The 25961-nt window shown below is 40.8% G+C and overlaps 1 protein-coding gene across 2 annotated transcripts in view; it reads left to right on the top strand.

Annotated features, from left to right (window-relative positions):
* Window positions 1-25961, top strand: part of lars1b (leucyl-tRNA synthetase 1b) — an 84229-nt gene that overhangs the window by 20051 nt on the left and 38217 nt on the right. For both annotated transcript variants that reach the window (XM_041193957.1, XM_041193958.1), the window contains 17 exons: window positions 1305-1385; window positions 2678-2818; window positions 4658-4819; window positions 5263-5375; window positions 7026-7089; window positions 9568-9635; window positions 11307-11532; window positions 11724-11811; window positions 11952-12028; window positions 13037-13090; window positions 13643-13783; window positions 14208-14285; window positions 15332-15417; window positions 16679-16744; window positions 17414-17496; window positions 21018-21156; window positions 25450-25662. In XM_041193957.1, coding sequence (XP_041049891.1) covers window positions 1305-1385; window positions 2678-2818; window positions 4658-4819; window positions 5263-5375; window positions 7026-7089; window positions 9568-9635; window positions 11307-11532; window positions 11724-11811; window positions 11952-12028; window positions 13037-13090; window positions 13643-13783; window positions 14208-14285; window positions 15332-15417; window positions 16679-16744; window positions 17414-17496; window positions 21018-21156; window positions 25450-25662 — 1880 coding nt within the window. The remainder of the gene's footprint in view (window positions 1-1304; window positions 1386-2677; window positions 2819-4657; window positions 4820-5262; window positions 5376-7025; window positions 7090-9567; window positions 9636-11306; window positions 11533-11723; window positions 11812-11951; window positions 12029-13036; window positions 13091-13642; window positions 13784-14207; window positions 14286-15331; window positions 15418-16678; window positions 16745-17413; window positions 17497-21017; window positions 21157-25449; window positions 25663-25961) is intronic.

Here is a 25961-nt window from a genome sequence, read left to right as displayed (position 1 = left end):
ATTTACAGTCTAGTTTAGCTTCTGAGAGTCCATTTTAAATTAAGTTTGGTGTTGGAAACTCATTGCTTTTCCTACTGCTATTTTTGAGGTACATTTGACTGTTGGAAGGTTGCAGCAGGTACTTTTCTAAAATGGGGACAGGGAAAGTTGTTGCAATGTACTGGTTGGGTAATGGGGAAATAAACAGGAGTTAGCAGCAATGCACTTGCATTTCAGTGAGGGGAATATGTGAACCATTTCAAAGCAAATTCACTGTCAGGGGAACTTGCATTTTTGAGGTAAAATTGCCTTTGAGGATATTTGGGGGAAGGGGGCGAGAGTTATTAGATTAATCACTTTTAATAGGATTTACCATTAAGGAAGCCCCGTGAATTAGCAGCGTAAATTGTTAACTGTATAAGTTAAGGTTAGGTGTATATTGGGGGGATTGGATAATTACTTGTGTACAGGGAGACAGTGGCTGGTGGTAATGTCACTGGGCTGGTAATTCAGGAATCTCAGACAAAAGTTGTGGGGCCATGGCTTCAAATCCCACCATCCCACCATGGCAGCTAATGGAATTAAAAATTCCTAGAAATGGTGCAGTACTAGAAATGCTGAACTAGTAATTAGTCCCAGGCTAATGCTCTGGGGACATGGGTTCAAATCATGCCATGGCAGCTGCTAGATTTTGAATTCAATAGGCGGTCTTGTGGATCAGTAGATTGTGCCTCTGTCTCTGAGCCAGAAGGTCTGTGTTCAAGTCTCTCACTTAGACTTGTTGGCCACTGAAGGAACATTTATGACACAGTTCAAAGGGTTGGCAATCAGCCTGCTAATCCGCCCAATACTTATTCACTATTTCCCAAAAAGGGGGGAAAAAAGCGTGTACAGGTATGATGCAAAGAGACAGCTATTGACACTGGTGGTGAGTTGTAGAGTTAGGAGCTGTACATTTGTAATGTATCACTTTGAATAAATCTAAAACTGAGTAAATATTGGCTTCTGATCACCTTCAACAATTAGCTGTAAAAAAAATTAACATAAATGTCAATTCTAGTTGTCATGTGGTTGGGGGGGTGGATACGGTTACAGGGATTGATACAGCAACCTATTGTGCAATGCTAGAGGGAGGCCACGGTTTATTAATGAATCACATAATCATTTTGCTCACAGCATCACCTGTAGGCATAGCTGCATTTGAGCGTTGTGTCCACCCACACCATTTTTAATGTATAATAAATTAGGCATTTAAATCTGCCAACTTGATAGCAGTACAGATATCCATTGTAATTTGTTTTTTTTTTCTTTTGCCCCTTTTACAGTTCTCTGTAGGATTTCAACGTTTAAAGGGAAAAAGATGCCTCTTTCCTTTTGGATTGCATTGCACTGGCATGCCCATCAAGGTTAGTTATTTATATTTAGCTATGTGTTAATCATTTTTTTTGATCAGATTATTGGGTATATTGGTTAATGTTAGTTTTTATACCTTGGCTTTCAGTTTTTCTCATGTTATACCAAAAACACTAAACTTTAATTGCGAGTTTGTAATGATGAACACCATGAGCATAAGTTGCAGACCAAAGATGAGTGAAGGTCAGGCAGACCACATTGTACTCAGATATTCCATTCAGCTAAGAGAACAAAATGGTGGATTCTGAGTTTGTGTTTTGCTAGCAAGACTTAGCTAACCATAATCAATTTATTCTCAAACATGCACTTTTCTTCACACAGCCCTCTTACACAAAAAATTACTTGTGCAGTCTCTGGTGGAGTTCTGCAGATGACGGCAGCTGTCCAGTCCAATTCACAATTCTTCATATGAGTGGAGGCAGTCAGCATTGAGCTATTTGATCATGGCCAATACTGTAGCTGCCCCCAGCCCTGTATTCATCGATCATTATTCACAAATTCGCGCAGCATCCTGCAGATGCCGTTGGGTAACTATCAGAAATGATGAGCCTTGCTGGTTTCTCTTTCTCTCAGTTGCTTATTTGGAGTACTGATACAATTTCCTCAACTTGGATTGGCTTAGCTATTCAGACACTGACCATGGATTGAACCTGGGATTCAGCAAATTGTAAAGCTTAGTACAACACTGTGCCCACCGCCCCACCCACCCACCCAACAACGAAACTTATTTTAAAACTGGAAACAAATCTTTGTTTTGAGCTCCATAAATAGTGCAGTGGACAAACAGTGTTTGTTGGAGGTACTGAGCCATAAAGGCCAGAATTTCACAGTGATCTGAACTGAGTTGGCTGGTAAGAGGTGGCCTCTGCTTAGTGCATCCTCATAACCAGATGAAATATATGATTTAGGAGCTAACCGTGTGGGAAACACAAGCAATTCCATATCGGATGATGCAGTGATAACCTGCATTTAGAGCTTTTTGATGCTGCACCATCAAGGCAGGAACAAGATATTACTTCAGTAAGAATATTGCAACTTTTAAAATAGAAGCAAACATGGATGGCAAGCAATGCCTTGGATACCCAAGATAAAAAAAAACAATGATCACTGAAATACAAAGTAGCATGGTAGCATTTCATTTGCAGTCCTTTATCAGAATCCGGTTTACCTGTACATTTCCAACACTTTCTGGTTTTATGTAACTTTGCCAATATTCAGTGCTTTGGGTGTTGTCACTTGAGTACCCAATTCATCTCACGAGTGGTTTTCTCTTTCTTTGTGTTAGGCCTGTGCTGACAAGCTGAAGCGGGAGCTGGAGTTGTATGGGAACCCACCTCAATTCCCAGAGGAGGGGGAAGAGGAAGAAATACCAGCAAAAAATCAGGAAGAAGAAACTATTATCAAGGACAAGGCAAAGGGCAAAAAAGTATGCAATGTTTATCAATGTTTGGCCTTAACTACAAAAGTTTAATGTTGATATTTTATTTGTTTCAAGATAAAAATGTCCATTATGTTAAGATATGCAATCTCCTTTTCATCTTTGTATTAAATAGCTAGTAGTACAGTGTGCGTTAGTATAATGAGTTCTTGATCTCAGCTATAATTTTGAGTTCTTCTCAAAGGCAAGGGCCATCTCCAAAAGTTGACTTTGGATTAGCAATAGTCTAGAAGCAAACTGCCTACACACAGCAGATCAGGCAGTTATATGGGAGGACCCCCAAAACTGAGCAGAAATTTATTTTTAGATGGGAGAGTGATATTACAGGTAATTTGGGAACATTTAATGCATGTTAAGAAAAGTTTTACATTTAATAAGTGATAGTTTCAATTTTTGCTTCTGTAATTCGGCTATGGGTATGGATTGTTTGGAGAACAGCAAGTGGTTATCTAGAAAATTGGTGACTATTTTAAAGTGGTGTATAATAGGCATGGGATCTGTCTTGTGGTATTATATATTTCAGGTCTGCACTAGATAACCTTTCAGGGTTTTACTGTCAAAGGACACTCCCATAAGTGGAATCTGTGTCTACCTTGACTGCTTGGTATTCTAGTTAAATTATGGCCTGATCCAAGAACTTTAACAATAAGACCCCCTTCTGAGAATACTGAATACTGTGATCTTGCACATAGCACTTGCAATCTCCTATCTTACAGGATGTACACACCCACAGGCAGAGAGGTTTTAAGGAGGGGATTCCAGAGCTTCAGCCCCAGACAGCTGAAAGCACAGCTGGCAATAATGGGGTAAAGGAAGTGGGAGATGCCCAAGAGGCCAGAGTTGATGAACATGGTGCTGAAGAAGATTACAGAGATAAGGAGGGATGAGACTATGAAGGGTTTTGAACACAAGATTGAGAATGTTAATTTCGAAGTATTGCTGGATGTGGAAGTAATGTAGCTCAGCAGCCATGGGCACCGGATAAAGGTGCAAGCTAGAATATAGGCAGCAGATTTTGGATGAGGTTAAATTAATGGAGGGTGAAAAATGAGATACCAGCCCATAGAGCTTTGGAATGCTTGAGTGCAGGGGTAACAGATACGTGGGTGAAGGTTTCAGTGGTAGATGGGTTGAATTATTGGTGGAGATAGGTGACATTACAACAATGAAAGTAGGCAGTGTTGGTGATGGGCAGGATTTGAGGTTGTAATTTTAGTTCAAGCTCATTAGGATGCTGAGGTGCAAACAGCCTGGTTTAACCTGATGCAGAAGGGTGGGATGGGTGGCTAAGGAATACAGTTTGTGGCAGACAACTGGTCAAGCAACTGCTTCAGACTTATCAACATTTAATTGGAGGAAATTTTGGCCTATGCAGGCCTGGATATTAACAAGCATTTTGATAACACAGAAGCAGTGAAGTGATTCAGAGGCGGTAGTGAGGTAAAGCTGGATGTTGTCAACATATCTGTGGAGTCTGAATGTAAACAGACAGTCGTGGATAGATCGCTCATTTTACAATGGGAAGGAAAATTGGGTAAGGTGTATGGCAAGCAGCTAATTGTCATTTCCCATCTTCTGCCCTCGCCAAAGTTAATTTCATCCCATTCTTTTAGTGACAAATTATGGAAGAACTAAGAATTGTTATATCATTACAATGTCACCCATTGAATTCGATGGACAAGGAATGTTACGAAATCCACTGAAGACAGAGAAGAGAAATGCTTGTCAAAGTTTACATTCCTAATTATTTTTGAAGATTTACTTCTGAACAGCCTTCTTTTGGTCGATTTTATTGCTTATTTCATTCTTCTTGCACCTAATCTCCAGAGTAAAGCTGCTGCCAAGACTGGTGGGGCCAAGTTCCAGTGGAACATAATGAGATCTCTAGGCCTTTCCGATAAAGAGATTGTGAAGTTTGCAGAGGCTGAACACTGGCTTGATTACTTTCCAGCGATGGCTGTCCAGGATCTAAAGAGAATGGGGTTAAAGGTCTGTCTCAGTCTTCCAAAAGTCAAAGACAAAGCTATCTGATTTTTTATTTCACTCCCATGTCATTATTTAAACATCAGCCCTTTTAAGCTAATAAAAAGATATAAGCTTGGGGTTTGAGTAGTGCGTAGGATTCGTATAGTATCATTATATTTTAATCTGAGTTCCAAAGTAGCTGCTAATAGAACGTAGGAAATGTAAGAAATGTTTGTTAAATCAGTATGGATAAGCTGAACCTGTTTTCCAGTGAGTATGACTTTTCAGCATGGAAACTCTCATAATGCAGTATTAAATTGGCATTCTCACTTGAGAATGGCTTATGTGGAAAATGGAAAAATTTTTGCTGATATGATGTGAAATTTTGTTTCCGGATTGAAGTTGACAGTTTTGGGTTGTTCAGATTCATCGTGGAATGTAATCCTAGATTATGTAAATTGTCACAGATTGACTGGCGACGCTCCTTCATCACCACAGACGTGAACCCGTTTTATGATTCATTTGTGAAATGGCAATATCTGATTTTAAAAGAAAGGAAGAAAGTCAAGTTTGGAAAACGGTATGGATTTTTGAGGTTGCTGCTAATCCAAATAGAATGTGGCTTTTTGAACTAATTTTAATAGACTTGTTCTTGTTGGGTGATTTCTTAGGCTTTAAAGAATAAGGCCATTAAGCTTGTGAAGGCACCCCAATTATAATTTTCTGGTTATTTCTACGCTTATTAAACCATAGTCAGTGGCCCCAATTCCAAGCAGCATCTTGCTCATGTCTACTTGCTCATATCAGTACTGATTCAATATACTGTATCAATCAATTAAGCCTGTTCCTGTGGGTTCCCACATAGTGTATTCCTGATCTCTGTTCTATCTCTGGACAGTCGCTGTTTAAAAGTCAGACACTTACTCACAGAAGAGAAGAACTATGGGATAGTTTACAGAGAAAAATCTGTCCTTGATTTCTTTCACTCATCCTGTGGATGTCAGAATACACCCATTTTCTAATAGTTGACAAGCAAAAAATAGAGATGGAGCAACATCAAATTTCACCATTAACTATTGTAAGACAGTCAGAAGTTGCATTTCTGTAGAGTTCCTCACGTGCAGAAGAATTTCTCAAGTGCTTTATCTTAAGCAAAACTAGACCCTGGATATTCAACAGGTCTTTAAAAAAAGGAATGACAATTTGGCGGGGGTGGGAGGGAGTGTGGGGGTTGGGGTGGGGGTGTGGTTGAGCAGTATGGTGAACTAAAGGCCCAACTGAATAGAAGAATTTTGAGGAATGTTTGATTTGGCATCGAAGAAGAAACTTGGCAGAATTCCAGAGACAAGTGCATACGGACTAAGCAGCAGCCAGTGAGGGCCTGAGTGAGAGGGCATAGGAAAAGCCTGGTATTCAGGTAGAACAGTGTTTGGGAGGTGGGGGGGGTGGTTGTGAATTACTCTGGTAATGTGGGGTAAGACCATGAAGGGAGTTGAAAGTGAAATTAAGAATTTAAGTCAATTTCTTGGATATGAGAAGACGGAAGAACTTGGAAAGGACAAGGGAAGTTTTATTCTGGGATTTAGTGTGCTTCGAATATGTGAGCTGCATTATTTTTGATGAGTTGAAGCTTGTGGAAGATTGAGGCAAGGAGGTTACCCAAGAGCCTTACAAGGCATTTAAGGCATGGACTAGGATTCAGGTGGGTTGGAGATAGACAGTGCTGGAGATACAGATGAAAACGCTCTTGATAATGGAGCAAACGGGGTAGGAAGCTTTGCATGTGGGTTGCACATCAGAAAAATGTTCTACACCACCCAACTGTACTTGAGGTAGCAGCTGAAAGGCTGAAGGAGTTTAAGCCAGAGGCACAGATTCTCGTAGGACCTAAAAGGGATGGTTATGATTATGTTGACAAGGCAGAGAAATAAACAGCAGGACTGCAGGTAAAGAGGTGGCAGGCCTATAGTAAAGTTTGAATGTATTGAATACTGCTCTTACATTTCTCGAGTACCTTGGAGATTAACTGTAATCATTAGAATTGTCATATAACCCTTAAGAGACTTCAGTATGCCCAATAGTGTCTCTTTTTTCCTTCCTTTTCATACAATGCTTTAAATTTGTTGGTGAGAAGCATTCTGGAAACAATACTTGTAGAATTCTCCCCTTCAAAGTAGTGATGATGTGAATGGAAAGAGTGATTTTTACATATGAGCTCTTCCTTTTTCAGGTACACTATTTATTCTCCAAAAGATGGACAACCCTGCATGGACCATGATCGACAGAGTGGAGAGGTAAGAATGGTCATAGTCATACTTGGTAATGTTAATATAAATAGCAGCATAGAGCAAAGGAAGAATCCTGGGATATTTGGGACCAGTTCCTGGCCCAGATTGCTGGAAGTTCCCATTTTACCTTGGTGCAGTTCGTTGAAAATTATTAGGGATGCAACTAATATTGCATAAGTGCCGAAAAGTCTGCAACTAAATTTCAGATTTTTGGCATTTTTGCACTGGATATTTTCCTTTAGTTCAGTGTCATAGATTGCACCTGTGAAGGAGGTCTCAAGGCTGTGCCTTTACTCGCACAGTATCTAGATAACTTTATTGAACACAGGATTACAATGGAGAGCCCTTGCCACTACTTCAGTATGATATCATGTGCCACTGTGTGCTTTCCTCAGCTTTGGAAAGGAGGAAGATTGTAATCAGACTGTGCCTTAGACTATAATCTATCAGAGAGACTTATTAAACAGTTAACAGACCAATGATCAGTAGTAATTATATAATTCAGTTCTTTGGAATACAGATGGTATTAAAAAATTGAACCTTGATGCAAGGTCTCTGTAGTTGGTGGTTGGCTGCTCACTTACTACGGAACTTCTGCCCTGTCACAAACCGTGAAGGCTTCGGAATGACTCGTAAATTGGGCAAAGGCCTCACGTCATCCAGTTGTTAACTACAAATTTGCCCAATTACAATGAATCTCTCACTACCCCCATCCCTGACATTGCAGATCTAATTCCTTCTTTGTGATTATGATTTGTATCCGGTTGTTATTTACAGTATGATTCAAATACACCTTTGCCCCATGTCTCTTTCACCCAGTGAATTGTCAAGAAATCTTTTCTGGGACTTTCTTTAAAATCACCGTTTGCTACCAAAGCCAGATCGCATATCCTCTGCAGCTAGAGATTACCAGTTCTCTACAATGCAATATTAAAATATATTAGAAAGCTGACTGAAAACGGATATGACTGAATCTGACTCAATTCTTCATTTAATGCTTCAAATATGGTGTTGTATTATGAGCCATTTCACAATCTCCTTGAGAAACTTAGCTCCTATAGATGCCAATAGGATTTCCAAGGGCAGGATTTTCCCTTCCTCGGGCGGGCAGGCCCAGGAATGACTGCGAAACGGACCACTGCCCGCAATCGGGCTCAGACCATGATTTCACGCAGACTGGCATGAAACGCGTGCCAAGAGCCTTGGTGGGGGCGGGGGAGCACAGGCGCTGAGGTCTGCGCATGCACAGGGGAGCGCGCACTGAATGTTTCCCTGAAGCCACAGAACTGCGTCAGGAAGCTGAAGAATTTTAAAAGTGAAAAGTAAAGATCTTAAAAATAAGGGAAACATGTCCCCACATGTGACTCAGTCACATGGGGGGGAATTTTTCTTATGGCGGGCGGGCTGGGCGGAAGCAGGTGGGGGTGGGCATGGAGCCGATCGTCGCCCGCGATCAGCTGCACACTGCCATTTAACGCGGGCGAGCCAGTTAAGGCCCAGCCAGCGTAACGCGCAGCCGGTAGCCTGTGCAGGCGGGGAGGGGAGGGAGAGTCGGGGCCTGAGCGAAAGAGCGTCGCAATCTCCCTGAGGCACGGCGCTGTCTCAGAGAGATTAAGTAGATAATAAAACTTTTTAAAAACAAAGTAAAAAAATTATTTAAACATATGCCCTCATGTGACAGCGTTTGTGAAGTATGCAAAATGTATTTAACTATTTTATAAAAGACATTCAGAAAACCTCATCCATCTCGTGGGTGAGGTTTCCTGAAAAACGCAAAAGCCGCTTGGGCTCTTCGCCTGCCCGCCAACCTTAAGGTTGGATGGGCAGCGTTGTTAATAAGTTAAATTACTTTTTTAACAACCTTAACACCCACTGACCGAACTATCGAAATGACATCGGGATGCACGCCCGACATCATCTCCTGTCATTTTACACGTCTGCGTGTCGTGCCCGCCCCTGCATGCCAGCGGCAATACTCTGCCCATTAGCAGGGACGTATTAAACATGATGTTTTAAAATTTTTATATATTTTTTTAATTACTGTTGGAAGCCTCATCCCATCTGTGGATGAGGTTTCCCCAAAAACGCAAAGGCTGCCTGGCCTATTCGCTCGCCGCCAACTGTAAAGTTGGATGGGCAGCAAAATATAGGATTAAATTAATTGTTTAATGGCCTTAATAGGTCTCTTAAGTGTCTGCGGTTGCTGCCGACTCTCGCATGCATTGGCGACCGAAACATTGCAAGAGTGTGCGATGACGTCAGGACGCTAGCCCGATGTCATCACGCACTATTTTACTTCTGATCAGGTCGGGCGTGCGCACGCCTGTGGGACATAAAATTCCACCCTATATGTCAAACTGGCATGTCTGTTCCTCCCCAGACATGACTTTCGTTGAGCGACTTGTTCCCTGTTGTAGTAAACCTAACAAACTGCATCCCTTGAATTGTGATTTCTGCCTCATGTTTTGTGTGGTTTTGTTACAGGGTGTGGGTCCTCAAGAATATACGTTAATCAAAATGAAGATCCTTGAGCCTTATCCAGCAAAACTAAGGTAGCGTTTTCCCTTGTTAATCAGCCAAGGTCAATTCTCCTCAGTCTTTCTGAGAATTCAGGCCCTCATCTCAGGAAGCAAACTGCTGCTACTGGACTTTAAATGAAATTGTCATAAAAAGAATGTACCACTCACAGAATACTTCAAAATTTGTTTGAAGCAAGCTAGCAAGGAAGTTAAAATCAGGACTGATCACCTTAAGAAGCACTTGGGCAGCTATACATGGCCACCGTTAATTGTTTTAACTCAAAGAGTTACATGGCCACCGACAAATGTAGGGAATCATGTCTCCAGCTTATTTTCTTTTCGATCAATGAAAGTTATAGGGAATGTCTAATGGAGAAATGGGAATAGTTTACATTATTGTTTAATGATGATGACAAGCTTTCTACATGATGGTCCTTGCCCATAAGTAAAGGACCTGTATATAGAGTTAGGAGAACAGTAGGCATTGCTTGTCAGCTGTGGCTCAGTTGATCACGCTTTTGCCTCTGAGTCATAAAGTTCTGGGTTCAAGTCCCACACCAGAGGCCGAATTTTGCCGTCAGTGAGCAGGGGTTGGGGCCCGCTCACCGACATGCAAAATCAGGCGGGATGACGTTGGAGGGAACCTCCGACGTCATCCTGCCCCATTTAAATCTTCAGGAAGGCGGGGGCACAGAGAAATCAGCTGTGCGCCCGCCGACCTGTCAATGGCCAATTGAGGCCATTGACAAGATAATTAAAACAATTAAAGGACCTGCCCGTCCAACCTTAAGGTTGGCGGGCAGGCCAGGAGCCCCGGCAGGCTTCTGAATAAACATGAAACCTCATCTACCGGCGGGATGAGGTTTCATGTAGGGTTTAAAAAACTTTAATAAACTTTTAGTGAAATTTATTAACATGTCCCATCTCTTGTGACATTGTCACATGAGGGGGACATGTTAAGGATTTTTTTATTTTTCTATTTTTAATGTTTGTTCAACTTTCAGCGATCTCCCTGAGGCAGCACTTAGCCTCAGGGAGATGTGCGTTCTTTCGTGCGCATGCGCAAAAGAGCACATTCTCGCATTTTGGGAATCCCCCCCTCCCACCAGCCCACAGGAAGCGCATAGCGCTTCCCGCCGGACGTCACGCTGGACGGGCCTTAATTGACCAGCCCACTTAAAATGGCAGCAGGGCCCCCTTCTCCGGCGGGGATTGGCTCCCTACCTGCTGGAGATTAGGTCGGGCCCAAAATTCTGCCCCAGGTCTTGGGCACACAAATCATGGCTGACATTCCAATGCAGTATGCTTAAATGAAACATTAAACCAAGGCCCCACTTGCTTGCCCTGATAGATGTAAAAGATCCCACGGCAATATTTCGAAGAAGAGCAGGGGAGTAATCCCTGGTGTCCAATATTCCTTCAATCAATATTACATTGCTGTTTATGGGAGTTTGCTGTGTATTTGCTGCAGTACAATAGTGTCTACACTTCAAGAATACTTCACTGGTGTTTTTTCTACCAGAATTGATTTTACCAGAATGTAGTTGTGTGTTTTTGTGTACATTTTAAAGATAGTAGTTAAAGAGCATTGTATGAAATTCATCTGAAATCTAGAATGGTAGAATAAGGAATAGGAGTGCAGCTTTATATATTGGCAAAAAAGGTGTGGTCCACTGTAATCAGTCTTTTTTTTTAAACATCCAGTGGTCTTAAGGGACAAAATGTCTTTTTGGTGGCTGCTACACTGAGACCAGAGACCATGTTTGGACAAACGAACTGCTGGGTTCGCCCTGACATGAATTATATTGCGTTTGAAATGGCGAACGGGGATATCTTCATCTGTACTCAGCGGGCAGCAAGGAACATGTCCTTCCAGGGCTTTACCAGAGAGAATGGAGAAGTGCCTCTGGTAATGAATCTCATTGGAGAGGTAAATTCTTTTTAAATATCAATGATTGTACGGGCCTCTTTAGATTAGATCTCACCTTCTGGATGTTCTCATATTAAATCCTGGGGGACACCTTGTGATTTTGGCAAAAAATAGTAAAATATTCTGAGCAAAATTTCTTAAAATATTCTGACTATTGAAATGTTTTCAATCATTTTAAATTTTCTCACTAGGACATCCTTGGTGTATCATTGAGTGCACCCTTGACATCCTACAAGATTATTTATGCTCTCCCTATGCTCACCATTAAAGAAGACAAAGGTACTTTCATATTTTGTGCATGTAGTTGGTTTACAAAAACAACTTGGTTCTTAAATTTCTGTAAAAATAAAACCTAAATTGTAGGTTTAAACAACAATTGATATTTTTGTTAAAATAAGTTTTTTTAACCCATTCGATAGGCACTGGCATAGTCACCAGTGTTCCATCTGATGCTCCAGATGATATCGCAGCTCTCCGGGACCTTAAGAAAAAGAAGGTACAGGTTCTATTTTTTATTATGTTTTTTGCTATTTAGCTGACCTCCTATGCTGAAGGCATTGACTCCTTTCTGGTCCATATTCCATCGGCACTGTATAATCTCCATTACCTCAGCTAATAGCCATTATATGTGTTTAGAACTTGCAAAAGCCCATGGAAATTCCAGCGAATATTTTGTGGAAGCCCTTTGAATCTTTTTGTAACTGCATTTAAATGCTGAGAGATTGTGTTGTACAGTGAAGTGTGCTTGAAAGTTGTTATAACTAGAGGTAAAATGAGCTACAGTCTGCAATTAGATTTGAGTGCTCTACTTGAGATCCTGGAATTGAGTCACAGAGTGGATTGTTTGTATCTTTAACTTCTAATAGTCATGCTCATGTGGTTGGCCTCAACACTTAGTTGTTGACAAATTATTACACTGCAGTCTTTGGAAGGAGGGGAAGAGATAAGAGTTCAGAGCTGAAACTGATCCCATCCTCACTGACCCTCAAACTTCAAGCAGGAATTGCTAAATATCAATTGGAACAAGGAATTTTGGTTAATTTTTTTCCCTCCCCCAACAGCTAGATAGCAATTTAGTGTTTTTTATTAGACTATTAACCCTGAGACCTGGAGTAATATTCCACTGGTTGTAAATTTAAATTCCACTTTGATGGCTTAAGAATTTACATTCATTTATAATTTTTAAAGAGCAAGCTAGAAATAAAAAGCTGATGCCCGTAATATTGAGTGACCGGAAGCTGTCAGCCATTGTAAAAATCCAAATGGTTCGCTTACGTGTTTTAAGGAAGGAAACCTGTCATTCTTACCCAATGTAGCTTGTATGCAACTCCAGCAGTCAGGATTTTCATCAGGCACTCTGCATGCTTTAGGCTGTCTGCAGTGTGGGCTGTTGTTCTGTGTAAATGCCTTTGCCATCTGAGTCTGTTTGCATCTTTGGCATCCAAAACGGTGGCACCACTGTATCCTGAATTTTGAAAGAATAAAAGCACTCTTGTTTCTTCAGGCATTGAGGGAGAAGTATGGAATCACTGATGGAATGGTCCTACCATTTGAACCAGTGAGTATGCGTGAGTGAAACTGAAAGCATAATTTTGTTTTTCAATGTGAAACAAACCTGCTTTTCTTTATGCTGATCCTTAAACAAAATATGAATGTTTTTAGCTATTTCAATGGAATTTTGTTTACCTAGTCAAGCTCCCAATCTGTGCAGGTATAATCCATGTGTTTTTAAACTTTAAATATGAGATCTATTCTTAGAAAAGTTTAAAAATTATGCTTGACTCCTGTCGCCCTCCTAGATCTAACCGCTCAGAAGCAAAGAACTACACCATAAATTGGGTATACAGATAACTTTTTGCCTTGCTGGACATTTATCTCAACATTAATTAAAAACACAATTTGTCTTTTGGCTATATAAGGGTCTTACCCAGTATTGTAATGTTGAAGGGAACAAGCTGGCACTAGAGGTCCTCGTGAGTTTTGAAAAAGCAGATCCATGACAGAGGAGAAAACGACATTTGCTTCATTATTGTATGATGCATAGGCTCAGAATATTAATGTTTCACTGGTGACTTTTAATGCTGCTCTTGCTGTGCTGCTTGTTTGATAGATTCCTATCATTGAAATCCCTGGGTATGGGAACCTCTCTGCACCAACTGTGTGCGACGAGCTGAAGATTCAAAGCCAGAATGACCGGGAAAAGCTTGTGGAGGCCAAAGAGCGAGTTTATTTGAAAGGCTTTTATGAGGGGGTTAGTAATGTATTTAAGCTCTTGCAAATATTTTAAAAAAGAATCATGTGAATTGTTTCATTTTGTAAGTTGATTACCTGTGGCTTTATACATAGGGAGTTAAGATCAAGAACAATCGTAAAGTGAGAGTTTCAGGGGAAGGGATAATTGGATCATGACCTGCTGATGTAATCCAACCCTTATTTTAAAGTTACAAACTTGAGGACAGAATTTTTTTATTTGGATTCTAAATTCTATTTCCACATTTATTGTGTAAACCTGTCAAATTGTAATTACACTGCACAGTGAAGCGACTGCCTAGATTAGGCATCAAGCTGTCAAATAAGGCTTGAACTCTCAATTGTCTAACTTCAAGGCAAGCTTATTGCCAACTAGGCTCAGTAGACATTTGGTTGATTATTCACAAACCTGTTTTCTTCTATAGATAATGCTTGTGGATGGGTACAAAGGACAGAAGGTTCAAGAAGTCAAGAAACCAATTCAACGAAAAATGGTTGATGCTGTAAGTATTGCCTTTGATTTATTCAGTGACATCTTAAAACCAGACAGTGTCAATTAGAAATTCTGATTGAAACATTAAGAAGTTAATGAGTGTTATGTAGACAGCATGTTGCATTGAATTGCTGTGCTGTATCACAAGATAAGATAAGGGGTTAAACTGCTAGCTATGTTTGGCTTTCATGTTTGAGCTTCCCCTTTGATTAGTTTTGCATGGAATACAACATGTCAAGTTGGTAATGGCCTGTACCCCTGGTGAGCATTTACAGTCCTTTACTCCAATCACTGAAAGCAAGCATGCAGGTGCAACAAGCAGTTAAGTAGGCAAATGGTATGTTGGCCTTCATTGCGAGAGGACTTGAGTACAGGAGCAAGGATGTCTTACTACAGCTGTACAGGGCCTTGGTGAGACCACACCTAGATGATGTGTTCAGTTTTGGTATCCTTACCTAAGGATATACTTGCCTGAGAGGGAGTGCAGCGACGCTTCACCAGACTGATTCCTGGGATGGCAGGATTATCATATGAGGAGAGATTGGGTCAACTAGGCCTGTATTCACTGGAGTTTAGAAGAATGAGAGGGGATCTGATTGAGACGTATAAAATTCTGACAGGGCTGGATAGACTGGATTTAAGGATGATGTTTCCCCTGGCTGGGGGGGGGCGGTCTAGAACAAGGATTCACAGTCTCAGGATACGGGGCAGGCCATTTAGGACTGAGATGAGGAGAAACTTCTTTACTCAGCAGGTAGTGAACCTGTGGAATTCTTTACCAGAGAAGACTATGGAGGCCAAGTCACTGAATATATTTAAGAAGAAATAGATTTTTAGACGCTAAAGGTATCAAGGGTATGGGGAGAGAGTGGAAGTATGGCATTTATTGTATCACGGAGCAGGCTTGAAGGGCTGAATGACTGACCCTTACTCCTATTTTCTACTCCCCGCCCAGCATTTTCACAGCTAAAGGGAAGATAAATGGGTTCAAATGAATCCAGACCATAGTACAGCAGAGTATCTCAATTAAAGTCAAATTTCTAACAACTATTCTAGGAAGAGGCTATGATCTACATGGAACCTGAAAAGCAAGTTATATCCAGGTCTGCTGATGAGTGTGTTGTAGCACTGTGTGACCAGTGGTGAGTTTTTATTTTCTTTTTTTTTAACTCCTTCACCACCACCAGCATTGGATGAATCCTGAGATGACTGAAACCCTTTGATACCCCACTAAGTGGCCTTCTTGTATGCTATTTAATGGAGTGTCTGGGAGGTATTTAAACATGGGAATCATCCCAGCTGAATACACTTCTCTCTCTCACCCAACATTTATTTATGCACTTTCCAGGTGGGCAATGATCAGGAATAGAAACTCTGAGCTCAATTTTCCCCTTGGCGATTTGGGGGCGGGGCCCGCTCGCCGAGGGGAAAATGACGTTGGGAGGAATTCCCGACATCATCCCGGTCCATTTAAATCTTCAGGAAGATGGGCGGACAGTGAAATCAGCTCTGCCCACCGACCTGTCAATGGCCAATTAAGGCCATTGACAAGCTAATTAACCTTGTTAAAGACCCTGCCCGTCCAAGCTTAAGGCTGGCGGGCCTGCCAGGAACCCCAGCAGGCTCCAGGTTATTCATGAAACTTCATCCACTGGTGGGATGAAGTTTCATGTCCATTTTTAAAAAATGTAATAAACTTTGTGTTTCTTATTAACATGTCCCATCTCGTGTGACATTGCTACATGAGGGGGGCATGTTAATAATTTTAATATTTCTCTATTTTTTGACTTTTCTTACCTGTCAGTAAACTCCCTGAGAGAGCACTTTGCCTCAAGGAACAGTGCACTCTTTCGCACACTTGCGCGAAAGTGTGCACTTTGACAGTTGAGGATTCCTCTCCCCCCCCCCACCCCAAAGCACAGGAAGCACGTAGGGCTTTCTGTCAGGCAGGCTGCTAGGCGGGCCTTAATTGGCCTGCCCACTCAAAATGGCGGCGGGCCCCTTTTCAGCGGCAGGGATCGGCTGCCCGCCTGCCACCGAGCTGGTGGGGCCAGCTCGCCCACCAAGGGCAAAATTCTGCCCTCTGAATGAGTTTCACAACTGTGCTTCCAGGTGACAAATTGGCTTTTATGTTCTCTGTTGAACATTGTGCAACTCACAGCTGTTAAAATCAGTATTAAGTATTTGGGTCCATAAGGATAGGTACAGATGAGAAAGACCCTTTAGTCTTTCTCACATTTTCTTCCACAGTTACAATTTCATCCTCCACATCTCGGCATCTAATTGCTTCCTAGATGTGTTTGCCTCTACAACTCTACCCAGAAGACTATTCCAGATATTAATCAATTTGTGTAAAGAATTGGTTTTGTTTTATTTAATTTATCATGTTAATTTTCAATGTAGGTACCTGGATTATGGTGAAGAAACTTGGAAGAAACAGGCTGTAGGTTGCCTGTCAACGCTAGAGACGTATGTGCCATTCTACCCCTTTACTCCATTTCAGCTCCCTTTTGGGGCTATGCATTGTACTTTGAACGAATAGCAATTAGTTGACCCAGTTCTTGTGAGGTTTGTTAATCGCCATCACAAAATGTGCTTGAGAATAGCCTATGGAATGACTTGAAGTTTGTCCTCCCATGATCTGTGGAAGTAGTTGGCTGATCCACATTACTTATGATGGAATTAGAATTAAAACTCTTCATATGGAAGAATCCAGAATCCAGGTTTTCATCTAATCTGTGGCATGTTTTCAGCTCCATGGATACAGCCGATGTTTAATTATATTGCAAGGTCGAGTTAAGGTTCATCTTGGAAATTTTTATTATACCTCCTGTCCACCAAGTTTCAAGTATTCCATTGTACCCCTAGCCATAAATCAGTACCTCTGCTGATATCTGTCAAAGTTACTGTTGAGACATCTGAAAGGAGTTACAAGAATGGGACCCTAGAAGCTAGAATTCAAGGAATGTGCATGTTACCTGGAGCAAGTTATATTGTACCTGAGGTATCAGTGTTCACACAGCTACTGACTACTATAACAATGGCAACTTGTACCTGTATAGCACTTCTAACTTGGTAAAATATCCCGATATTAAGTTCAAAAGAGTGAAGAAAAATATATGCTTTTTTATTTTTCAGATTCTGTGAGGAGACTAGGAGGAATTTTGAAGCCAGCCTTGAGTGGCTGCAGGATCATGCCTGCTCGAGAACATATGGCCTTGGTTAGTGTAACACTTAAACACTCTATATTTAAAAAAAAACTGTTGGAGCAGGGGCACAGATGGTAATTCAATATAGGGAGAGCTTTTTTTTTTTGTCTTTAAAGTTGAACTTTAAATAAGGTTTTCTGAATACCTCAGGTGCCTAGTTTCCTTGCAAGACAATTGAGAGCTTGTCATTTTTGTACAAACGTAACTAAAATTTACTTGTTTATAAAAAGAATGTCAAACAGAACACCAAGTAAATCAGGAAACAGTGATTTGGTGACACCGTGCTTTGTTTTTAAAAACCCAAAGAGTAAAACTAAACCTGGCAATGTGCAATGAGACAGGGTTAATTAATTACCTCGTGGTAAAGGAGCCCCTAGGTAGCAGTTAACATGACATGAGCGAGTTTTTTGTATTCAGTTTGAGGGAGAGAAGAGTGGGCCTAAGACTATGCTTTAAACTTAATAATGGCAATTTTAAGGGTGTGAGGACAGAGCTGACTGAAGTGAATGGGGAAATTGAGTTAAGAGGTAGGTCAGTAGAGTCGCAATGGAAGACATTTATGGAGATATTTCATAACACTCAGCAAAGATACATTCCAGTGAGAAAGAAAGACTCTAAGAAAAGGATGCATCATTTGTGGCTAACTAAGGAAGATAGTGGGCAGAATTTTGCCCTTGGATGGCGTGCGGGCCCCACCGGCTTGGCCAACCCCCGCCATTGAAACAGGGCCCGCCGCCATTTTAAGTGGGCGGGCCAATTAAGGCCCGCCCAGCGGCATCCCCGACATGAAGTGCGATGCGCTTCCTGTGCGGGGGGTGGGGGGGGATTGCCCAGCTGTCAAAGTGCGCTCTTTCTGAGGCAAAGTCCTATCTCAGGGAGAATAGTGACAGTGGAAAAATCTTTAAAAATAGAAACATTAAAAAATTATTAACATGTCCCCCTCGTGACAATGTCACACAAGATAGGACATGTTAATAAAGAACACATTAAACTTTATTATTTTTGTCCCGCCAGTGGGTGAAGTTTCATCAATAATCAGAAGCCCGCTGAGGCTCCTGGCCTGCCCGCCAGCCTTAAGGTTGGCCGGGCAGGTCTTCAAGTACTTTAATTAGCCTGTCAATGGCCTCAATTGGCCATTGACAGGTCGGCAGGTGGACAGCTGCTTTCGCTGTCCTCCCGCCTTCCTAAAAATTTAAATGGCCCGGGATGACATCGGGGATTCCTCCCAACGTCACCCTGCGTCATTTTCCCCTCGGCGACTGGGCCCCGCCCCCAAATCGCAGAGAGGAAAATCCTGGCCAGTATTAAATTGAAAGAAAAAGCATACAATACCACGAAGATTCTTGGCAGGTCAGAACATTGTACAGAATATAAAAACCAGCAAAGAATGACTTTAAAAAAATGAGGGAAAAATTAAGAGTGAGGAAAAGCTAGCTAAAATATAGAAACAGATAGTGTTATTTAGATAGGAGTTTTTAAAAGGATAAGAATAACTAAAGTGAGAGTTGTTCCTCTAGAGAGAGAGTTCTAGGGAATTAATGGGAAATAAGGAAACTATGTTGATTCTGCTTGATTATATTCTGATTTTCTAAGTGTGCTATAACCTCCTTAATAGATTCCAGTATTTTCCATATGATAGATGTTAAGCTGATGGCCTGCAGTTTCCTGCTTTCTGTCTCCCTCCTTTCTTGAATAGAAGAGTTATATTCACTATTTTGCAATCTGATGGGACATTTCCAGAATCTAGGAGGATTTTGGAAAATTACAATCAATGCATCTACTATCCCAGCAGCCACTCCTTTTAAGACCCTGGGATGAAGTCCAACAGTACCTGGGGACTTGACAGCCTTTAATTCTAATAATTTTCTCAGTGCCCCTTCCATGGTGACTGTTTTAAGTTCTTCCCTCCCTTCAACTCTTGATTTACAATTATTTCTGGACTGTTATTTGTATCTCCTACAATAAAGAAAAATGCAGAATATTTGTTCAATGCATCAGCCATTTCCTTTTTTCCAATTATTAATTCCCCAGATTTGCTGTAGAAGAATAACACTCATTTTAATTATTATTTTCCTTCTTTAAGTACCTGTAGAAACCCTATCAATTTCTATATTTCTAGCTAGCTTTCATCATACTCTTCGTAATTTTCTCAATTTCCTTATTTTTAAAAAAATATAATTCATTAGAAGCAGTACAGAGAAGGTTCACTCAACTTATCCCAGGAATGAGTTGTTGTCTCATGAGGAAAGGTTGGACAGGTTGTACCTGTGTTCATTGGAGTTTAGAAGAATGACAGGTGATCTTATGGAAACATAAGATCCTGAGGGGTCTTGACAGGGTGGTTGCTGAAATGGTGTTTCCCCTTATGGGACAATCTGGAACTGGGGGACACCATTTAAAAATAAGGGGCCTTCCACTTAAGTTGGAGATGATAAGAATTTTTTTTCTTTCAGAGGGTCATTAGGCTGGAATTCTCTTTCCCAGAGAGCAGTGGGGGCAGGGTCATTACACATTTTTAAAGTTGAACAGGAAAGCAAAGGCCAAAATCAGATCAGCCATGATGATATGAAATGGCAGAGCAGGCTCACCACACCGAATGGCCTGCTCCTGCTCCAAAATCATATGTTTGTACGTATGAAAGATGAACCTATTAAGTATTGTGTCCTCCATAGCTCCCCGTAATGCCATGTACTATTCACCATTTGCAGCAGATGCAGACCTACCTGTAGGCGTTAGCTGATCTTATTTTGAGTGGTTATTTGGCGATGAAGAATAATTGACATGCTTTGCTCAAAAGATCATTTTGCTTGGGAAGACCCTAGCCATAACTTGCATCATCTCTTCAGCTCATGGGAATTAATGAAGTGATTCATATGAAGAGAAGAATACGCCATTTGAAAATACGATGTGTTGCTGTAAGTGCCTGCTCAGGGTTTCCCCCACCATCTTTTCCTCATGTAAACAGCTTGATAGTTGTTTCTGTAAATGCACACAGTCTCTTAGGAGTTGAAAGCTGGTGTCTGTTCTCTTCTATATTTGGGTTAGCAAAGCTCTGGGCTGAAAATCTTACCTTAATTGTGGTAAACTTGTGGGATGAGACTGCTGCCAGCTGGCACACTTCAGGATTGTAAATGTCAAGGTTCTAACCATCACTTTAAAATTTTGCTACTTTACCTCTATAATCTCTTCCAGCCTCTCATGGCTATGCATATCTTATCCATTTGGCATCTTCTGACTATACTTTGTCCCCGCTCACACTGACATCTCTCCAAGCTGTACCCCATCTTCAGAAGCCCCTCCTTAGAACATTTTTTTTGTAGTTGCTTCATTCCCTGCTTTCAAAAGTGCCCTCAAAGCCCTTCTCTTTGTGGCTTCAGCCCTCACCTGCCCATTTTTATTTTTTTCCATCCTGCAGGGTCTTCACCATATTTCCTTCTCAATGTACTGTGTTTCAACATCTTGCTGTACATGAGCACTTTCGCACTGCAAATTGTTTGGCAGCTTCTCAGTAAATTGTATTTTTACTCTTTCAGGTACTCGTCTGCCGTGGGATGACCAATGGCTGATAGAGTCACTCTCTGATTCCACAATTTACATGGCTTATTATACTGTTGCTCACCTATTACACGGGGGAACTTTGAATGGTCAAACCTCTGGCCCGCTGGGCATCAGGTGGGAATAGGAATTATCAAAACAATAATTTTACTTTGTGAACCATAACTGCATTAAAATTTACGAAAACAAAATATTAATTAGCAGTTATTATTGATTATGTGTGTAGTGAATGTATTAATCATCTATAAACAGATTATAGGAACAACATCTTATGCTCCCGAAATAATTAATTTAAAGGCTGCACAGGTAATGTTCACCTTTTAAGATTGAGCTGAAGTCTCCTTTATGGATCAGGAAGTGCGGTTGCAGGAACAATGAGGTTACTTTCTCCAGATGAACAGTCTAGACTATTTGATTGTCTGCATACACTTCATTTTTTAATAATGAGTACAGTAGCATAGTGGTAACGTTACTGGACTTATAATCCAGAGGGCTTGGTAATAATTCATGACCATGAAACTACCAAGTTGTCTAAAATTTCATCTGGTTCACTAATGTTCTATAGGGATTGAAATCTGCTGTTCTTTCCTGCTGTGGCCTAAATGTAATTCCAGACCCACAGCAATGTGGTTGACCCTTTACGGCCTTTTGAAGTGATTGAGCTAGTCACTCAGTTGTATTCTGGAAGGTGGCCCATTACCACCTTCTCAATTAAGGTAAGGCAATAAATGCTACCCTTGTCAGCAGCCCTCACACCCTGTGAATGGATGGAAAAAGAAATACTGATTATAGATCATCCTCAACAATGCAAGGCTAGCCTTTCATGTTTGCCAAACTAAACTCACACTCTAGTTATTTTTTAAAGAGTCATTAGATTCCTGTATTTCTGGACCCATCCATTCCTATTACCAATTCAATTGTTGCAGTTTCAATGCTCAAGCAAAATGTTTTCAATCACATTTGGCCCACTTAGCGCCACAGAGTACAACAAGCTGTAGCTAATAAATCCAATTTGTCCTCTAAAGATCAGTGATTTGGGGACTAGATGCAGTGTCTATTTGATTTTTTGCCTCTGAAATCTAGTTTTGCATCTGGCTTTGTCTAAAGTGAGTTTGCAACAGGCGCAAACATAATTCATAATGAGCATCAATGGTTTGAAAAATATTCCAGTTTTGGTCTCCTTACCTAAGGAAGGATATACTTTCCATACAGGAATGTGCAATGAAGGTTCACCAGACTGATTCCTGGGATAGCGGGATTGTCCTATGAGGAGAGACTGAGGAGATTGGGCCTGCATTTTCCAGAGTTTAGAAGAGTGAGAGGCAGTCTCATTGAAACATATAAAATTCTTACAGGGCACAACAAGGTAGATGCAGGCTGGAGGGTTTAGAACTAGGGGGAAAAATGTTGGAATAAGAGGAAGGCCATTTAGGATAGAAATGAGGAGGAATTTCTTCATGCAGGGGTAGTGAATCTTTGGAATTCTTTACTCTGGAGGGCTGTGGAGGCTCAGTCATTGAGTATGTTCAAGACAGAGGTCGATAGCTTTCTGGATAATAAAGACAGCAAGGCATATGGGGATTGTGTGAAAAAATGTTGTTGAGGTAGAAAAATAGCCATGATACAATTGAATGTGGAGCAGGCTCGAAGTGGCCAGATGACGTAGATGCAAGATGTAGAATCCATATGAGTGGAGGTAAGAAATAATAAGGGCAAGAAGACATTGATGGGAGTAGTCTATAGGTCCTCGAACAGCAGCTATACTGTAGGACAGAGAATGAATCACGAGATAATGAGGGCATGTAAAAAAGGCAGCACATTAATCATGGGTGACTTTAATCTTCATGTAGATTGGGAAAATCAAATTGGCAGAGGTAGCCATGAGCAAGAACTTAGAGTGTATTCGGGACAATTTTCTAGAACAATATGTTGTGGATCCAATCAGCAATCAGGCTATTTTGAATCTGGTAATGTGTAATGAAACAGGTTTAATAAATGGCCTCAGAGTAAAAGATACCCTAGGAAACAGTGACCATGATGTGGTAGAATTTAGTATTCAGTTTGAAAGTGAGAAACTTGGGTCAGAAACAACTGCGCTAAACTTAAATAAGGGTAATTACAAAGGAATGAGGGCAGAGTTGGCTGGAGTGGACTAGGATAGAATTTTAGCAGAAAAAACAGTTGATGAACAATGATGTTTAAAAAAAATAGTTCATGACTCAACAAAGATATATCCCAGTGAGGCAGAAGGATTCAAAGAAGGGGATAAACCAACCATGGGTTAACCAAGGAAGTTAAAGATAGCATAAAATTAAAAGAAAAGACATACGATTTGGCAAAGGTTAGTGATAAGCCAGAGGATTTGGAAAGTTTTAAAAACCAATAAAAGATGATCAAAAAATTAATAAAGAGTGAGAAATAAACTTTGAGGGTAAACTAGCAAGAAATATAAGTAACAAGTAATATAACTAGAAAATAAGAGCTTCTATAACTCTATAAAAAGGAAAAGAGAGAACAAAGTGAACATAGGCCCCTTCAGAATGAGGCTGGGGAAATAATAATGAGGAACCAGGAAATGACAGAGGAATTGAATAAATATTTTGCTTCAGTCTTCACGTTAGAAGACACTAATAGCATTCCAATACTAAATAATCAAGGGGCAAAAGACGGGGAGGAAATAAATACAAAATTATCACTAGAGAAAAAATACTAGGGAAACTAATGGATCTAAAGGTTGATAAGCCCCCTGGACCTGATGGGCTGTATCCTAGGGTATTAAAGGAGGTAGCTACAGAGATAAAGGATGCAGTGGTATTATTCTTCGAAGAATCCTTAGATTCTGGAAAAGTCCCTGAGGATTGGAAACCTGCCAATGTAACACCCTTATTCAGAATGGGAGGGAGACCAAAAACAGGTAACCATAGGCCAGTTAGCTTAATGTTTGTCATTGGGAAAATGTTAGAGTCTACTATAAAGGATGTTATAGCAGAGCATTTTGAATTACATAATCTAGCAGAGCCAACATGGCTTCATGAAGGGTAAATCATGCCTGACAAATTTAATAGAATTTTATGAGGAGATAACAAGCAGGATAGATAAAGGGGAACCAGTAGATGTAATATATTTGGATTTCCAAAATGAAAAAGTACCGATAAGGTACCGCACGTAAGGCAACTTAATAAATTAGAGTCCATGGTGTTAGGGGTAGTATATTAGCATGGTTAGAGGATTGTCTAACTAATAGAAGACAGAGTTGGGATAAGGGTGGCATTTACAGGATGGCAACCTATAACAAGTAGAGTGCCACAGGGATCAGTGCTGGGACATCAATTATTTACAATATATATTAATGACATAAATGAAGGAAGTAAATGTACTGTCACAAAATTTGCGAAGGCAAGTGATGAGGATGACACAAGGAGTCTACAGAGGGATGTTGACAGGTTAAGTGAGTGGGCAAAAAAGTGACAGATGGAACATAATGTGGGAAAATGTGAGGTTATGCGCTTTGGCAGGAAGAATAGAGGAGTTGAATATTATTTAAATGGAGAAAGACTGCAGAAGGCTGCAGCACAAAAGAATTTGGGAGTCCTTGTGCATGAATCCCAAAAAACTAACATACATGTTCAACAGGTAATAGGGAAGTCAAATGGAATGTTGGCCTTTATTTCAAAGGGAAAGGAGTATAAAAATAGGGAAGTCTTGCTAAAACTGTACAAGGCACTAGTTAGACCACACCTAGAATACTGTGAACAATTTTGGTCACCTTATCTAAGGAAAGATATACTGGCATTGGAGGCAGTCCAGAGAAGGTTCACTAGATTAACCCCGGGTATGGAGGGATTTTCTTATGAGGAGAGGTTGAGTATGTTAGGCCTGTACTCATTGGAGTTTAGAAGAATGAGAGGCAACCTCATTGAAACATATAAAATTCTTGGGGGCTTGACAGGGTAGATGCTGAGATGTTGGTTCCCCTTGTGGGAGAGTCTAGGACCAGAGGGCATAATCTCAGAGTAAGGGGTCACCCATTTAAAACAGAGATGAGGAGGAATTTCTTCTCTGAGGGTAGTTAATCTGTGGCATTCTTTACCACAGAGGGCTGTAGATGTTGGGTCGTTAAGTATATTCAAGGCGGAGGTAGACAGATTTTTAATCAGTAAGGTAATCAGGGGAGAAGGCAGGAAAGTGGTGTTGAGGAATATCAGATCAACCATGATCTCCTTGAATGGTAGAGCAGACTTGATGGGCTGAATGGCCTACTCTTGCTCCTATGTCTTACGGTCCTAAATGGCCTAATACTGCTCCTATTTCTTATGTTCCTATACTTTTTTAAATGCCATCATTACAAGCTTCTTCCACAATAATAGATTCTGCCAGCATTGGTATATGTTTATTTTATTATTCCCTCAGACCAGAACAGATGACCAGAGAAGTTTGGGATTATGTGTTTTTGAAGGGCGTTTCATATCCAGAGACTCCGATTCCTAAAGCAAATCTAGACCAACTGAAAAAGGAATTCGAATACTGGTATCCGGTGGATTTACGAGTCTCTGGGAAAGATCTGGTTCCAAACCATCTCTCCTACTACCTGTATAGCCATATAGCCATATGGCCCAATGACAGGTGAGATCACATCATTCAGTAATAAAGTTTGCAGATGAAATAAGTGCTATCTGCAGACCATGCATAATCCTGTCTGCACGTGGAGAAGGCTTTATGTTTGCTAATCTATACGGGGTGTCTTTGAGCTAGTTGCTCCCTCAACATGGCAGAAAACAGAGTATGCAAAAATGGGTCTTTGTCTGATTGGCAGGATGTGATGAGCGGAGTCTTGCAGGGGCCTATGCTGGGACCTCAACTTTTTACAATTCACATCAATGACGAAGATGAAGCCATGGTAGCCAAATTTGCAGAAAAGTATG

This window comes from Carcharodon carcharias, chromosome 8, assembly GCF_017639515.1.
Source record: "Carcharodon carcharias isolate sCarCar2 chromosome 8, sCarCar2.pri, whole genome shotgun sequence".
NCBI classification, from domain to species: domain Eukaryota; kingdom Metazoa; phylum Chordata; class Chondrichthyes; order Lamniformes; family Lamnidae; genus Carcharodon; species Carcharodon carcharias.
The sequence above is the reverse complement of the archived record's forward strand: the minus strand, read 5'-3'. Positions and strand labels throughout refer to the sequence as shown.